This window comes from Thermobia domestica, chromosome 1, assembly GCF_964235325.1.
Source record: "Thermobia domestica chromosome 1, izTheDome1.hap1.1, whole genome shotgun sequence".
NCBI lineage: Eukaryota > Metazoa > Arthropoda > Insecta > Zygentoma > Lepismatidae > Thermobia > Thermobia domestica.
Genome location: NC_137454.1, coordinates 79,057,188 through 79,074,025, shown reverse-complemented (window position 1 = coordinate 79,074,025; position 16,838 = coordinate 79,057,188). Strand labels below are relative to the sequence as shown.

Here is a 16,838-nt window from a genome sequence, read left to right as displayed (position 1 = left end):
CTAGATAATGTAGACAACTAAAAAAAAAAGAAAGAAAAAAACAGAAAAAAAAACAATCAGATTTAACTGGAATAAGAAATAATAAAGTATTTCACATTGTTAGGATTTGCTTTTTATTTACAAGTTTCTTATTTCTTACATTCAGCACTTTAAAGCATTTTATTTTTTTAATTTTCAATATATTTTTTTAATATCGTATTCATAATTTTTCTTGTTTAGACTATATACATACATTATAACACACTCAAAATAGGGTAATATTTATATATATATAATATACTTAATACAAGCATTTATGTATTCTTTTATTATTTCTTTCAGATACTGTTTGTTATCTTAGTTCGTATTGCATCAAAATGAAATTTGACAATACTCTTTTTTTTCTTCTTTTTAAAAAAAGCATTTCAGGAAAAATCTTTACCATATAAATTTATTTTAATTTAATTTTTTTTTCATGATATATTTTAGTATTTAATCAACATTTCCAGATTTATCTTTATCCAATTTATTATACATTACTTTACATAACAGTCAACAGTAAAAGTAGGCCATTCAGGATTCTTTTATGTACAACATACATAATTTTATATAAGAAATTACAATAATTTACGAATTGGGACATTCTCACTCTTTTTTTTTCATTATCATTAAATGCCATGTAAACAATATATATATTGATAACATACTTGTTCTCTCTCTTTCTCTCCCTCTTGCACACACACACAACAACAACATATACTTACTATATTTGCGAACATACATGCATTTAAATATACAATTATTATGCACTCGTTGTTTGCGCAATGCATTTTATGCAATGGACGCACTCAATTTTATTTTTTAAATTCGCACACAGTTGTTTTTAAAAATCTACATAAGGAACGTCGACTTTGGCAATAGTAATTTTTACGTATGTATAATATATATATATACATAGTACATTATATGACACCTATTTATATGGATATATTCATTACTATTATGTCACACAAAAATACTTATTATATAATAATATTAATTCTCTCTTTTTATAGGTAATTATGAATTTTTTGCTTGTTTATTTAAATGCACAAAAAAACATGATTGGTAACCAGCATTAGCTGCGTCTTAATACATATACAATATTTTTTATTATTTTTATTTTTTTTATTGTTGTTCTATTGTAGAATTATATAATATACCGCTTATCACGTAATTTCGTTATTGACTATTCAGGGTTTTTTGATCTGCCTATATTGTGGATAACTTTCTTGCAGATTTTGCTTTTAAATATTAACTTTGGTGAAAACTACAAACACACGCACATACTTGTTTTTTTACGTTTACCTCGTATATATATATATATATATAATTTATTATTTTTCTTTTTTTTTAACCAAAAATACACGAACACATTTTAACTTGCCTGTTTTTAAAATATTTAGACTGCAACAACAGGCTGTCACAGGGTTATTTTATTAGCGTCAAAAAGATGACTATGGACTCATTCTTTTTTTTCTCTTTCTTTTGGTAAATGTCAATTTTATTGAATTATTTTCTCTTGGCTGCTTTGATTTTTTTTTTTTTTAAATGAATCTCAGGATCGTTGGGAATGCACTATATTATATATAGGAGATCCACTTACAACTGCAGGAACTGTCTTTATTTACAATGTTTTCTATCTGGGAAAGACCTTTGTTAAAAGTATTATTATTTTTAGTGCAGATTTTTAATATCACAGAGGGAACTGGGAGGCATTTTTTAAATGACCTCCTCGGACAATAAGGAGCCAAAGTGGAACTATTCAATAATACGAGATCAGAATAAATACGCTTTCCTTACCAGTCTCGAGGTCTACTGAGTACTTCAGTTTGAGGATTGATCTTATTTCTCTAGTAATGTTACATATGATTACTTCTCGAGTTTCTCATTTCTCTATGATTGGCCCTTTTCAGCATACTGAATTACTGAGCTATATCTTACCGTGGACATTGGTACTTCCGGCCCATACTCTTCCATATGCTTCAGAATCATCTTGGATCTTTTCCTTGGTGGTAAAATTAGTGCTTCTCGTCCGCCACTCTCTGGATCCGGAGACGATGATGGTGCTGGACTTACAGGGTTGCTGCTTGGAGGCGTCAATGGTTCCAAAGGAGGCAGCTGCGCTTTATTCGTCAGTGATAGAGGAATTAAAGCAGGTGGAGGCTCCAAATATTCAGGAGGAAACTGCAAATACGCTGGTGCACTCTCCGTTACAGGTGTAGTAAGTCTTTGACGTTTTTGCATGCTTGCTAACGGCTCTGGACACAACGATACACATGGTTCAGTAACCGGTAATGAGGAATGAGGGCTGCTAGACGGTGAAGATGGACCGCCAACAATAACAATCTCAGGCTTCTCAGGGGACGGTGATCTACTTCTTAGTCTCTCTGACTTGTTGAGTTGCAGTCGTTCGCCATGTGATTGTCTACTGGCTGACGAAAAAAGACGTACAGGATATGGCGACGTTCTCCCGCCACCAGCTGTAAGACTAGCAGAAGCAGCTTCATTTGATGAATTTGAAGGAATGAGAATGGCGCGGTGTTGATTATGATTCATATGATGTTGTTGCTGCGCTGGGATGTAGGAGAGAGCTGCCTGGAATTCCTTCTCGAGATCCAAATGTGGGTATAGATAGTAACAAAGGTCTCTCACGTTAGGATGAAGTTGATGTGGAACCTGCTGCAAGGTTTGAAGCTGAACAAGATGTTGTTGACTTTGATTATGCGCCTGGATCTGTTGGTGAGCACTCAGGACAGGCTGTGATGACACTGATGATGGTGGTTGGTTTGGATTTGCGAATTTTTTCAGTTCTTGCATGGGAGGAAACTGATGATGATACGCATTACTGCCAACAGTACTAGTGGTAGAGGTGTTAGTAGTACCGGTACCATTATTGGTGACACGCAGTTCCGATTCACACTCACTAGTACCATTCGACGGAGTACGAGGAGGTTCACTGTCACTATCAGTTCCATTACTCTTGTTTTCTTTATCACTTGAAGAAGCAGAAGTTTCACTCTCGATTTGAGGAGGCGGAGGTAACAAGGACACACGGGAATGATGGTTCATACCAGAAGCAGCACCACCACTGTGATCAGAATGACTTTTAATATGTACCTCCATAGTTTTCTTAGAGGTAAAAGTTTCATTGCAGATTGTACACTTGTAGACTTTTTCGCCATAGTGGGCCACTTGGTGCAGTTTGAGCACGTGGTTATAGCCGAAACTCTTACCGCAAATTTCACACGTATATGGCTTTTCGCCAGTGTGAGTGCGCGTATGAACTTTGAGCTGTTTTGAGCATGTGAATCCCTTCTGACACACTTTACACACGTACGGCTTCTCGCCCGTATGAGTTCTCATGTGTATCACCAGTTGTCCACTCTGAATAAATGTCTTGCTACATATTGAGCATTTGTGTGGACGCTCCCCCGTATGAATACGCATATGACGATGCAATTTCCCGCTGTGTTCAAAAGCTCGCTCACATATGTCACATTTGTATGGCCGCTCTTTAGTGTGAATACGGCGGTGAACACTTAAATTCTCCTTCACTGAAAATGACTTGTTACAGTACTCGCATTGGTACGGCTTCTCGCCCGTATGAGTCCGGTAATGTCGCGTAAGCCTAGCCGGTACGGCAAAAGTCTTACCACAAATATTACACTGGTACGGGTCCTCAGCCGCGCCTTCCTTGCTGTGAGACCGTAAATGATTTTGATAAGTGTTCTTCTGTCCAAATGTCTTTGAACAAAACGAACATTGATATGCTTTGTTAGCGCTGTTGCTGTTGTCAACAAGACCGGTGCTGTCCGCGGCTGTTGGAGAATTTTCTCCAACTGTGTTGTACGGCACCAACATAGGCAAATCAGGGCTGCACACTACCTTCTTGACACTTACACCTCCTGCTGTAGTCTCTTCCGGTGATGCTCGGTCTGTATTATTGCTATTCCTCTGGTTTGGTGAAGGTATCAAAGGACCCATAGAACAATCAACCACCATGTTGTCTTGAGGACTGCTGTCACCTTTCAAAGGTGACATATCCATGTCGAAGTAGCCAACCATCTCGGGTAATTTTCTCCAAAGACCATCTGAAACGATAAAAAAGTGAAACAAAATTATATTATGCAATTCTCTACAGTATTATGATCTAATAATTAACAAAGGAAACACACATATACACATACTCAAATCTTTACTTTACAATGACCCACTGATTCAATTATGTTTTTAAAATGTAGTTGTTTCAGAGTCGGGAACACTGCTATCAACAGGTAAAACTGATAGTTTACTGTGTTTTTGTTTGGTTCTACTTTTATCACTCAATATCGCTTAAAAGCTCCTTCGTGGCTAAGCGGTTTGAGTACGCGCCTGTGGCGTGGGAGACCCGGGTTCGATTCCCGGCGGGAACTCATGTGGTTCGGATTCCACGTTGATTAGCAGATCCCGTCTCATATAGCCTTGCTGCTGAAAGAGATGTTAACCTCAAATTCAATTCAATACAGTATCGCTTAAAAAAATAGCAAGTTTCAGTAACAAACTGTGCACTAAATCTAATTATTTGGGCAGGAGGAGACACTGTGACGTTGTTGCAAATTACTTAGCTCTGGTACGAAGGAGATTCTTATTCAATCTCACGTCAGGTCATGTAAGTCTATGATAGCCTATTATAGGCAACATCATGACAGTGGGCTTTTTCTCAGGGTGGTTCCGTCTCTCCCACTATATTTCAGGTATTATTCGTTTGCATTTATTAGCTATTTCCTCTAGACGAAAGGGCAAGAACAACAAGATTTTTTTTTTTTAAATTACATTTTGTCCGTAAAGATAAAATTCGAAAATCTGAAAGCCAAAGTGTACCTGCCACAAGGGAAAAGCATGATATTTCAACGCATTTCTATCATATCGAAATTTTTGTCTCCACACATGAATTCAGTTTTTCATATATATATCGCACACCTAGTGGAAGACTGTTACAAGTCAAAATTACACATTTGTGGCTGCATGATTTTTAAAGTTTGTTACGGTATCAAAATCGCTCTCTCAAATACTGGTATTTCTGCCATTTAGGGGGTTAATTTGTTTAGTTACGTTTATGCGAAAATACCATCAGGTCGAGGTAGTACTCTCTTCTCTATTCTCTTTTGAGCGATGATAATTCAAAATTTCCATTTAAAAAATAATGGAGCCGTAACACTCTTCTACCAAGTGTGCGATATGTGTACACTATATGCAAAGATCATCAAGAAAAAATACTAAAACGTACTACTGTCAAATATCCATAATATCCATGAAAAAAAATATGTTTTAAAGAACCAAAATTATTTTTCTTTACGTTTACGATGAAGAATAATAGCACATTATATTAAGGCAGCCGTGATAAAAAAAAAAAGAAAGAAAAAAAGAAAGTTTGAAGAAAAGGGGGGAAAAAGACATTGCTGCTCTATAAGGTCAATGAGCGTAAATTCCAAATTAATGCCGACAAAAATTATCTAACATACAATTTATTATTGTTATTATTATTATTATTATTTTAACTAGTGAAATTTGCACGGGAAATTACACAAACTGTTAAAAGTTATGGCAGAAAAGTAACATAATAAGGTGTAATAACAAAAACCTAAAACAGGTTCAACATATAAAAAATAATAATCGATTCACTCTTGCATTTTACTATCACAATATGCTAAGTTACATAATTATGTAAGCTAGTTTATATTTATCTTATTTTAGCTTCAAAGACAACTTAATTATTTTAACCCAATTCCAAGAGAAATTGCAAATAAACAAATAAATAAAGTAAAACTTGCTTTGCCAAATATAAATACAGCTTTAATGAATAACTCGACGCATCTTATATGTATCTTTTTTAAAAAAAAAAATCTTACCATTCATTAAAGTATTAGTTTTGCGAGTCATCCACGCTGCCTTTAATAACTCGGCAGCTTGTGCACTATTCCATATGCCTGCCATTATTTCTTTTAGTCTGTTACAATAGAATATGTCTCAACTAATCACACACGTTGTCACATAAACTATTTTTTTGAAATTAATATAACACACACAAAAATTATTGAAAAAGTTTCGTATGTATTTCGTTTCCTTTTTGTAGAAAATGAAAAAAAATCACGAAGTATGTACAAAATCACTTCATCGGTGATAATTCACTATTTATATTAAGGTAATAACTTTTCACAAATCCATGTCACATTATTATTTTTTCTAAAAATAATATTTAATTCCTTTATATGTTGAACCCCATAATTTTTTAAAACTTCCGTTCAGCTGTAAGGATCAATCTAGAATGCCAACATCGAAGCACGAGGACTTGATGTGTATATACAACTTGGGGTTTGGGTTTCGGTGGTACGACACTTGGAAAAGTTTCAGCCCCGCCTCCTTTCACATGTTGGGAGTATGAAACATTCGGCACGGCGGACGCTTTACTATTATCTGCTACTGAAACGGCGCGTCTAAATTGTTAAGTCCATTAAAAACATAACACCCCTCCCTTATTCACTTTTCTTTTTCTTCTTCGATAAAGTTTTAATGATTTATTTTTTTATTAATAAAGAATAAAATAAAAAGAAGGCGTAGGCGCGTGCCTAGTTTTATAGTTTTAAACCAGTCAGGAATCCTGAGCCCGCTATTACACACAACCACAACCCATGCGCAGATACCCAAAAACTAGCCGTTATTTCCCATGTCTCTGTAAGCTTTTAATGGCAAGGGGGGTTGTGACGTGGGGGGAGGCGGAAAAGACAAGTAAACCCAACTTTTCTACACCACTACTAAGTGAGAACAGAAGAAAGAGCGAGAGATCCGAACCATGCCGAGGTTTTCCGAGTCTCATGACTGTCGATTCTCTCTCTCCCTCCCCTCAACCCGCACTCCTATTTCCCCCCTGCTCCCCTCCTCCATGGATTCTCCACGTGCAGCGCTGGGTGGGGGGACTTCCACCACTTCTCCACTTTGCTTGCCCTTCCCAACTCTCGCTGGTCGACCTGTCCGGAACGATTGTGAAAGGTCAGTTTTCCATGAAGCTTTCCCAACCCGATCTTCTCGTTTTCCTTAACTATTCAGACACGATGCTTACATTACGGTTTCACGCGTAAGTTCTCGGATATGTTGCGATTCAATAAACTGCAAGATACTTTATATGTGTAATGTAATGTGAAATATAAAAGATCGTATGGATCATACTTTTTCTACTTTGATTAGTTGACTTGAATTTAAGTTCTGTTCAGCACTGGCACTGTATAAGATGGACTTATTACGCGGGTTTGTATGCAAAGGAAGTACCAACACCAGGAATCGGATATAGGACTTCGCATAGTGAAAGCCTTCGGTGCAGAAAACCCGGCTTCGATTTCCACTGGAAATACTTGTGGTTCAGATTCCACATTAGCATTTAGATTTTACGTCTTCTAGCGCTTGGAAGGAATATTAGACCTAAATAAACTCACATAATTAAAAAAAAAAAAAAAAAAACTTTTCTCGGTCTTTCTATAGTATATAGCCTAGTGTAAAATCATAAAAGGCTAAAACCAGCGTATTAAAAATTAATACCATAATAGTACAGGAATTTTGAGTTTTGGACTGAAGTAACCTCTATACTCATGTTTCTTTTCACCTGATGTTCTACTAAGCGCCTTCTCTAGCATAGGAAACAACTACAAACATCGGAAGCTATAAATCCATTCTAGGGTATTATTCTTGTTCCACAAGTTGAGCGCTGGAATGTTACCTCTCTACCCTCAGTATTACGAGCCCATCAATTTATTTATTTATTGCAAATTCTTTCTACCTCCCATGTCCGATAGCTTTCCGTAAAAGCAGTGATCTTATACATGAATGTGAAACATTCATTCCATTTGCTCTAATACAAATAATCGGTTTCATGTATTATCGGGAATTGTGCCAACCTTATCTCGCTATATAACTAGTAGTAAAAATGCAATCTTCACGTTTCCTTTAAAAAAAATCGTAACAAAAGTAAGGAATTGTATTATTTTTATGTACAGTAAACCATATACAAACAAAAGAAAGGAACTGTGTTCCCAACAGATCATATTTATTTATGTATGAATCAGAGACTTGGACACTACGGAAGTTAGAGAAGACATATTTAGAGAGCTTCGAAGTGTGGTCTTGGAGGAAGATGGAGAAGATAAAATGGACGGAGAAAATAATAAGCAAACATATTGTAAAGAGAAGAGAACGGTTTTAGCCATCACTCTCCATAGGAAGATGAATTGCATTGGACACATCTTGAGGAAAAAAAAAAGTATTTTTCATACCGCCCTAGAGAAAAAGACGGAAGGAAAGTGAGAAGTACGAAGAAAAACAACAAAACTGATCGATGATTTGAAAAATAGACGAAAATACTGAGAGTTAAAAGGGGAAGCTGAAGATCGAGTAACGTACAAGAAAATTTTCCAGGTGAACCTAAGAAAAAAAAACTGTCCCAGGACCTGCCAACAGCCAGGATAGTTAATAAAATATAATAATAATAATAATAATAATAATAATAATAATAATAATAATAATAATAATAATAATAATAATAATAATAATAATAATAATAAAATGAATGTCACTCTGGACATATCTATATTAACGTTGCTATCCCAACACTGGGCTGACAGAACTAAGAAAAAGGTTTTAAAAATCTCGCGACAAGAAGGCCGAACACGGAACAAAAGTATGTAATATAGAAGACAATTTTATGTTGAGATTGTTAAGAGTATCCTACACATAAAAGTTCTAGGTTCACTCTGTAAGCAAGGGAAATTTTTATTAGGTGAAAGATCCCCACCAGTATTTCAACATTCGAAAATTAAGCTAATTAAATGCAGGGAGAAACACAACTCGATCTTGCATTCCGAATAAAAAAAATACAATATGTATAACCTCTTTGGAGCTTGCTATACCAGTGGTTCTCTACTAACGTATCCCATAGTCCCATCGGGATGTCGTGAAATTTCACATTTTAAAAATCATGAAGCATTTAATAGCATAATTACTTAAAATCGCTTTTGAAACGCTTCCCGCGGCAGCAAAAATGCCCCGTACTAAATACGTCACTACATTATAGTAACTTACAGGCTTACATTATTATAATTTAAATTATTAATTTAAAAAAAAATCAAGGGGCACGGTGGTTCAGTGGTAGAGTGCTTAACTCTGGTGCGTGGGGTCCTCGGTTTGATCCGCAGTCAAGTAAGTTTGTACGTCGTGGAGAACATCATGTCCATGGGTTTTCTGGGGTTACTCTCCCACTTTCTCATTCCACCATTATTCACTTTCTTTAATCATCGTCTTCCTTACCCTAAAGGGCAGTAATAATAATAATAATAATAATAATAATAATAATAATAATAATAATAATAATAATAAATCAAACAAATCTGCCTCAATATCGTGGTAATTCAGTAAATTGTGTCGCCAATAAGATTAGGAATCACCGTGCTATACGATACATTTGCTTACTCTAGAAACTGAAGTGTTATAATAGAACTAACTATTATAACAACTAACGCTCTGCTTGCCACACAATACACACTGCAAATATTATTTACAAAAATACAAGTTCTATACACTCTTATTAATTCGTGAAGTTCATGTATATAGCTAGTTGTCAAAACCGACACTCAAACTGTGACCCAGCCCTCGTGGCGCATCTTTGGTGTAAGTGGTTCGGATTCCACCTTAAAGGTCTCAGTTCGCCTTGGCACGGTTGACTTTATCAAAACAAAATTAACAAATTGGGACTCCTTTCTTTCTATGCTTATTAGCTAAGCATTAATACAAATTAAATTTCTTTTACAAAAACAAAACATGGAAAATTAACTACTACAAACTATCAACTGAATCTTAACGAGGTGCATTTCGTTTCGTATTTGAAAACTTTTGGTGGGTACTCAACCTCCTTTCATTAGCCTACACTTCATAAGAATAATCGTGAAAACTTTACATAAATAGTATTTGATGTCTCTACTAAAAATTAAAGAGGTTCTTTCTTGTTCCATATTTTTTTACTTTAACATCAAACATAACTCTGTCTTATAATGTACCCTTTTTCTATCTTTAAAAAAAAAAAAAAATGTTGCGTGCATTTTGGAACGATTCCAAACATAACCAACACATCTAGACTTGCATTATGTACGAATACGATTCCCTATTTTCATACCTTCAGTAACTTTTATAATAATAATAATAATAATAATAATAATAATAATAATAATAATAATAATAATAATAATAATAATAATAATAATAAAGCTTGCCAACACCGATGAAAACAACACACCGCATAAAAGTTTACTCCATTGCAGTCGTATTTTTTGCGCTACTCTTTCCAGATCTAGCTTACAAATTTTCTTTCCTGCGCATGCTCACGCGGCGAAAGATTTATGAATGAAATGATTAGTGTACTACTCTCACGGTATCTCTCGTAGTATGCAGATTATATACTATTGACACCATGTGGATTGTGGCTCATGTCCCTCAGCAGTGAACATCGTATATATATCATGTCTTAATTTCAAATTTCTCTCAATAAGAAATTTACTATTAATAAAAGTTTATACAAAATTTCGGGGGTAATTCGTGCTTGCTTCTGGAGATTTTCTGAATTCTCGGGATTAGTTCGATAAAAAAATGTAATGACGGAATTTGTAGACAATTCAATTTGAATCGTGTATTATGTACGTAAAGGTTAATAACAGAACTGTATGGAGACAGAAATGAAAAAAAAAAAAAAAAAAAAAAAAGACAGAGAGAGAGAGAAAGAGAGAAATGAGCAAGAAATGCAAGCAACACAAATGATCTCCAAATGTTATTATTGTTTCTTGAGAAAATTTTGGGCACCTATTCAAGGAAAAGGAAATTATAAAATAAATGGTGTCATGATAATGTGGGAGGAAACTGCAGAAAACCTACAGACATTCCGTTGTCCAAAAAAATCACTTGGCCTGGAATTCTACCAGGGACCTCTGCTATTGAGCTACCGTACCTCCATCTATCCTCCCCACCAAAAAAAAAAGAACTAATATTTGCTTGAAGAAATAATGAAGTGTAATCAACCTGTTAATTTATTTCGAGATTAACTCTCCCCTTTTCAAGCATAGGAACATCAGAACAGATCTACAGTTTAAAGTGAGATTCGAACCATATATGAACTCTCTTGTCATATCAGAGATCAAGAGATCGATCCCGGTGGGAGCTCATTATGAAACAACGAAACACAGAGAAAAGCAGGGTACTGTACTCTCCTAAAAAAAAAAAAAAAAAAAAAAAAAAAAGTTTTGCAGTTCACTTGAATGATCCATCTTCAACACCAAAAATAAACATAACGTACCAATTATACAAATCCTATCTATCATTAAATGAGAATAAAATTATGTCTACGAATATAATAAGATAAGAGCTTATTACAGTATTTATCCAAACTAATAAAGTCTGTGTTTTTTTCTTTTACATGCGAAAGAAAATATACCTAATTATCTGAATACTTGTGACAAGCTAAAAATATCATTAAGTATTTCTCTTTAAAAAAAATCATCGCATTCACTTAACAGTTGTACTGTAGACTACACTTTTAATAGATAAGAACAAATAGTACGTTAATAAATGCGTCATTCATTAGACTGTTTTGAAACGTACAAATAATATATTGCATCCTATTTATTGAATAAAGTATGTTTTTGTCTTTAAAGTAAAAAATTAAAAAAAAAGAAATAAAGAAAAAACTTATCATGATATAGTAAAATGACCTTCAAACAAGAAGAGAAATTAAATCTTGATAAATTCGTTTTTATGTTCTCCAAGATTCTTTCTTTCTTTTTCTTTTCTTTTTTTTTAAGTGGAGGAAATGATAACTTTAGTCATAAGATCACAATATATTTTGTTTGCGTATACTGATATGGTAAAATAAATAAAAAAAAAATAGATTTAAAAAAATAAACAGGAAATTGAGCAAAGTTTTATGTGCAACGAAGATAGTTCGAAATTTTGAAGAATCTGTAATGAATAATGAATTCCAATTATGTATACACTCATAGTATAATTGATACGCCTATTCAGAACATTTAAGACTACTGATCCACCTACTTACACAATCATCTAAATATTTTGATCATGATTCTGGGTCTTTAATAACCTGTTGGGTAGTAAGGGGGAGACGGAAGGTAGCTCATTGCTGTCCGCTCTGCTGGCCTAGTGGCTAGCGCACGTATCTTTGGTGTACGTGGCCCCGGGCTTGATTCCCGGTAGGAGAACATTTCGAATTTCACCTGTTCTCGATGTAAGTTAAACCCGTTTCTAAGTCCGTGTTCCTGTAATGTCCAGTAATCCTGCATAGTTGGAAATAAGAGTTAGGAAGTTGTTTTAATGGTTATAGCGCTCGCCTCTGGTGCAAGGGGAACTTGGTTTGATCCGAGGTTATGTTAGTTTGGTCTTAACTGTGGGTGGTCTGAACATAACATTAGCGCCGAAAAGGGATATCCTCAGTTGACCCCACGCACTCTCCCCAAAAAAAGAAAGTACATTCTAGAGAAATAGGCCTAATTGTATTGTGTATCCTTTATATTTTTTCTTTTACCTAACGCGATTGGAGACTTGTCATTTACAACTATTACTCCAACGAATGCTAAGCTATCCATTCCAATGTAACGTTGTGGGCATTTATAGAGCCATCTCTTGGCTACAGGAGCAATAGGCAGCAGTGCAGTCACGTACTACGCTTGTACGAAATGCTTGCTACAGTGGAACAGTTGGGAGCAAATGAGAGTTAACGCTGTATGAGGAAAAAAAGATTTCATATTTACTTTGAGACGAAGAGTGAGCGGATAAAACTGACAATACATTTATAAACTATATTACTTCTTAGTGATCTTGCATATTCATTATAACTCGTGGGGGCTGCCCTTCTTACTTACTAAAGCTAAGTAAGTTATGGGCTTTTCAATTTGAATAATTTACTATTATTATTATTACTATGGACATATTTTACTTTTAAAGCAGATAATTCATGTTTTGTAATACATCAGCACGCAAATACGAGTTCCCTTTCCTCATAGGTATGTGAAGAGCGTACATGAGACACCCGGGTTCGATTTCCGTCGGGAGATTATGCGATTCAGATCCCACGTTAAGCTGTAGATCAAAGTCTTACATAAGATCACTGCTGAAAAGGACGGTAAACTATGATCAAATCAAATCCGTACGGAAATTAATGGTGAAGGGCTAGTCGAAAATCAACAATTTACACAAAATTTTCCGAAGGCTCCTTGAAACTTGTTTTCAACTATCATCTTGACTAACTTGTCTATCTACACTTCTATTTGTTCTCACACAATTAGTATATCTTCCTTACGGAAATAAACTCTTAACTATATATAATGATATAATTATAACAATTTTGTGGTGTATACGTATATCTGGTAGCTTCAAATAGGCCGAAGGCCACAAAGGTTATTTAATAATAGAGGTCTACTCACGTAAGATTATTACTGATCATATAAATCTTTGAAAATACATTTAATACAATGTACGCTATAAACGAGATCCGGGAGTCAAGCTTAGCACCTTCCCAAATACAGTCCTAAAAATCATTCCTATCCGATCAGAAGGTATTGCATACATATTATATTGCATACATATTTTCTTTTTTAAAAATTAACTTCTCCTGCCTTGCATACTATAAAAATAAAACATTCTTTAGCCAAAAAGAAAAAATATTACTTTTTCTTTTAAAAATGTAATTTACTTTTCCAGGTTTTGATTCCGGAACCCAGAGTTCGGCTGAGATCCCCAGTCTGGTGACGATTACAACGGGGAAACCTACCGAAGCAAGCAAGCCAGGCTTGGAGGCGCTGGACAAGGGAATCTGCAAGATGGCCTTCAAAAGATTCCGTTTAACTCAGTTGGTAAAGAGAAACCACTGCCGGTAGCCTCCACGTGGAGTACGAATAGTTTTTATAGCATTCGCCCGACCTCGTGCAACCGGCCCCGCGGTAAGGATCACAATTACGTCATCGAAAGAAGCTCAGCGCGTGGGCAAAGGCTGCGTTTATTCCAATCTTTATCGCGTATTATTTTTTTTTCTCTTCCTTTCTTCCGTGCATTTTTGTCCTACCCTAATAAATCGTTTATAGTATAATGAATATCAACATTCGATGCGCTTATAAATATTCTGTACAGGAATTTGTTTTTAACACAATAGAATTATATTTATTATTTGCGGAACGCTGTCCATGCATCTCAAAATCCCGGAAACAAAAATGATATATTCCGGATATAGAGCACTTTAAGGTTAAATTTCATCTTCCTCATCTTTAAAACGAAATAAAATTGAAACAACTAAATTATGTAAAACTCTTTTTCAAGTTACTAAAGAGTTCAGATTTAAAATTTAGAACATAAGAGAAGATGCATGACCTTGAAATCGCATCTTCATCTAACATTTACTAAAACAGTAAAAGTTTTTTTTTCTTTTCAAGATAATATCAATCATGAATGAGAACAGGCATGTCCGCAGGAATTTATTTCACGGGAGAAGGGGTCTAAAGCTTTTCCGGAGGGGCCCAAATTCAATATAAAGATAAATTATATTATAAAATTTATAAAATCAGCCCTAAAATTTGACTAAATTAACAATAAAGTCGAGATTTCAAATGAGTTCGGATCTCCAGGACCCACCCTCCGTACGTCCCTGAATACAAAAAAAAAAAAAAGTGTTTATTAGGTTTCGACTATTTCACTTAATTTAAGTATTATTTAAGTATTCCTTAAACTGATTTAAAACAAAGCAAAACAAAGCAAGTTTTGAATATCAAAGGGAAAAATATTATTATCCTAGTATTCTACATTATGAAACCCCTTTATTATTATTATTATTATTATTATTATTATTATTATTATTATTATTATTATTATTATTATTATTATTATTAATACTAATTTGTAGAAAATATCCACGGATTACTTATCTTCTGAGCTAATTTTTAACAGGCAGAAATAAATAAATTAAATTAATACACTATCTTGTACTTGGTTACAGGGAATTTATAGAACTCTCTCCCATGTAACATTTCTAATGTAAGATAAATACTAGAATGTAAGGTTTCTTAATTTTATCAGGCTTCATTAATAATAATAATAATATGCAGAAATTTGTTTTCTAACAAACACTGTTCATAGCATCCGCTGAAGACACAAGTTATGTACGAGAAACAAATGTATAAGAAGTTACGGAAACAGCAATATTATATCTTAATATCTTACTGCAGAAGTTCTACAGTAGGATTAGAAAAGGCGTCTTAATTATATTGCATTTTCACTTCCAAGCAACCTACTTTCATAACTGACCTGCCGTACTTCGAACAAGAGAGGCAACACAGTGAGAGATGCTTGCGCAATAATTATCCTACGAGATTCGAAGCAATTAAAACACTGATCTGTTCCTCATATGTACGTCCGTGTAAAAACACAGTATTTTTTTTTTTTTTTTAAGTTCGAATGTAGTAAATTCAATGGTTTTAAATCATCCCTCTCCCCTGCACCCTTTCACGCTATTGATAGCGCTCTTCAAATTATTTCCATTAACATAGTGATACCTCTATGTTAGTTACAACTGCTTTAATACGTACTTCTCTAAGTGTTAAGAATAATAGCAATATAGATATGCACATTAATGAATATATACTAAAAATTTAATTTAAAAAAAAACATCAAAATTGTTCAAGTGAAAAAAAAAATCAACTTACCGAAAAAAGTATCTCGCAAATCACTTGATGAAATTCAATACAATGACATGACCACAAAATATACACTACAGTCCTTTTATTTTCTTTTTTGCACTAAAATGTTTATATACTATTTTGCACAAAATAATTAAGTTTTCTTACACATTTGCATAATCAGAAGTAAACACAATATTTTTTTATATTTATATTGAACAGGTCCCGTCGCTTAATTTGTATCTTTCTTTATTGGAACCAAATATCACTCAATCAATCTTTTTCTTTTCAGTTCTCTGTTTGCACACACACTGACAATGTTTATCCACAAATGTAATCCTTGATTGAGTTGACAATTATTCGCAATAGCCAAAAACGTCGACCGCCCTAGCAGCTGGGACAATCGGGTCTGTTTACTTCAACCATGCCGGATCAGACGAATTTCCAACGAGAGAAGCCGAAGTTGCTCGGAAAGCACCGAAAGAGTACGTGCCGCAACGAACCAAACCAGATAAAGGTCCTATCTACCGTCATAATCAGAGTTGACAACTAACAATATAAAAATTCAAACTGCCCTGATTTTTCTGGGTTGTTGGGAACATCAAATATTATTATAATAAAAAATATATATTATAAATAGAAAATTATTATTATTATTAGTTTCTGGTTTAGAAATTGTGATTGTCATATATTTTAACGACAAATGATAAAAATATAATATTAATAAAAATTCCAAATGAAGTGTAATTGGATTCCTAAATATTGTGGTACAGAAATAAAGGGTAGAGCAGTTGGCATTTGATTCATGAGGTCCTTACTGTGATTCTAGGTGAGGTAGCAATATTCATTAGGCAATATTATAGAAAGCAAGACGAGACAGTAAAACGGACGAATATAGATCTGTTATGAGATATAAAATAAATTAGTTGTAAATTGCAAGTAAATTTTTAAAAAATAACAAAAATATTATAATATGGTACCATTTTGTAAAATTATTATTATTATTATTATTATTATTATTATTATTATTATTATTATTATTATTATTATTATTATTATTATTATTATTATTAT

The 16,838-nt window shown here is 34.0% G+C and overlaps 1 protein-coding gene across 2 annotated transcripts; it reads right to left on the bottom strand.

The window, feature by feature from the left end:
* Positions 1-1,548: 1,548 nt before the first annotated feature.
* LOC145686488 (uncharacterized) lies at positions 1,549-16,188 on the bottom strand. Of its 2 annotated transcripts, none has more exons than XM_081759861.1 (2): positions 15,792-16,188; positions 1,549-4,112 (listed from the first exon to the last, which is right to left on the bottom strand). In XM_081759861.1, the coding sequence occupies exon 2, from the start codon at positions 4,084-4,086 to the stop codon at positions 1,915-1,917; it is 2,172 nt and encodes a 723-aa protein (XP_081615987.1). In that variant the 5' UTR covers positions 4,087-4,112; positions 15,792-16,188; the 3' UTR covers positions 1,549-1,914. The 2 variants fall into 2 exon arrangements, with proteins under 2 accessions (XP_081615987.1, XP_081615978.1); XM_081759852.1 differs by lacking the exon at positions 15,792-16,188 and adding an exon at positions 5,910-6,745.
* Positions 16,189-16,838: the final 650 nt, after the last annotated feature.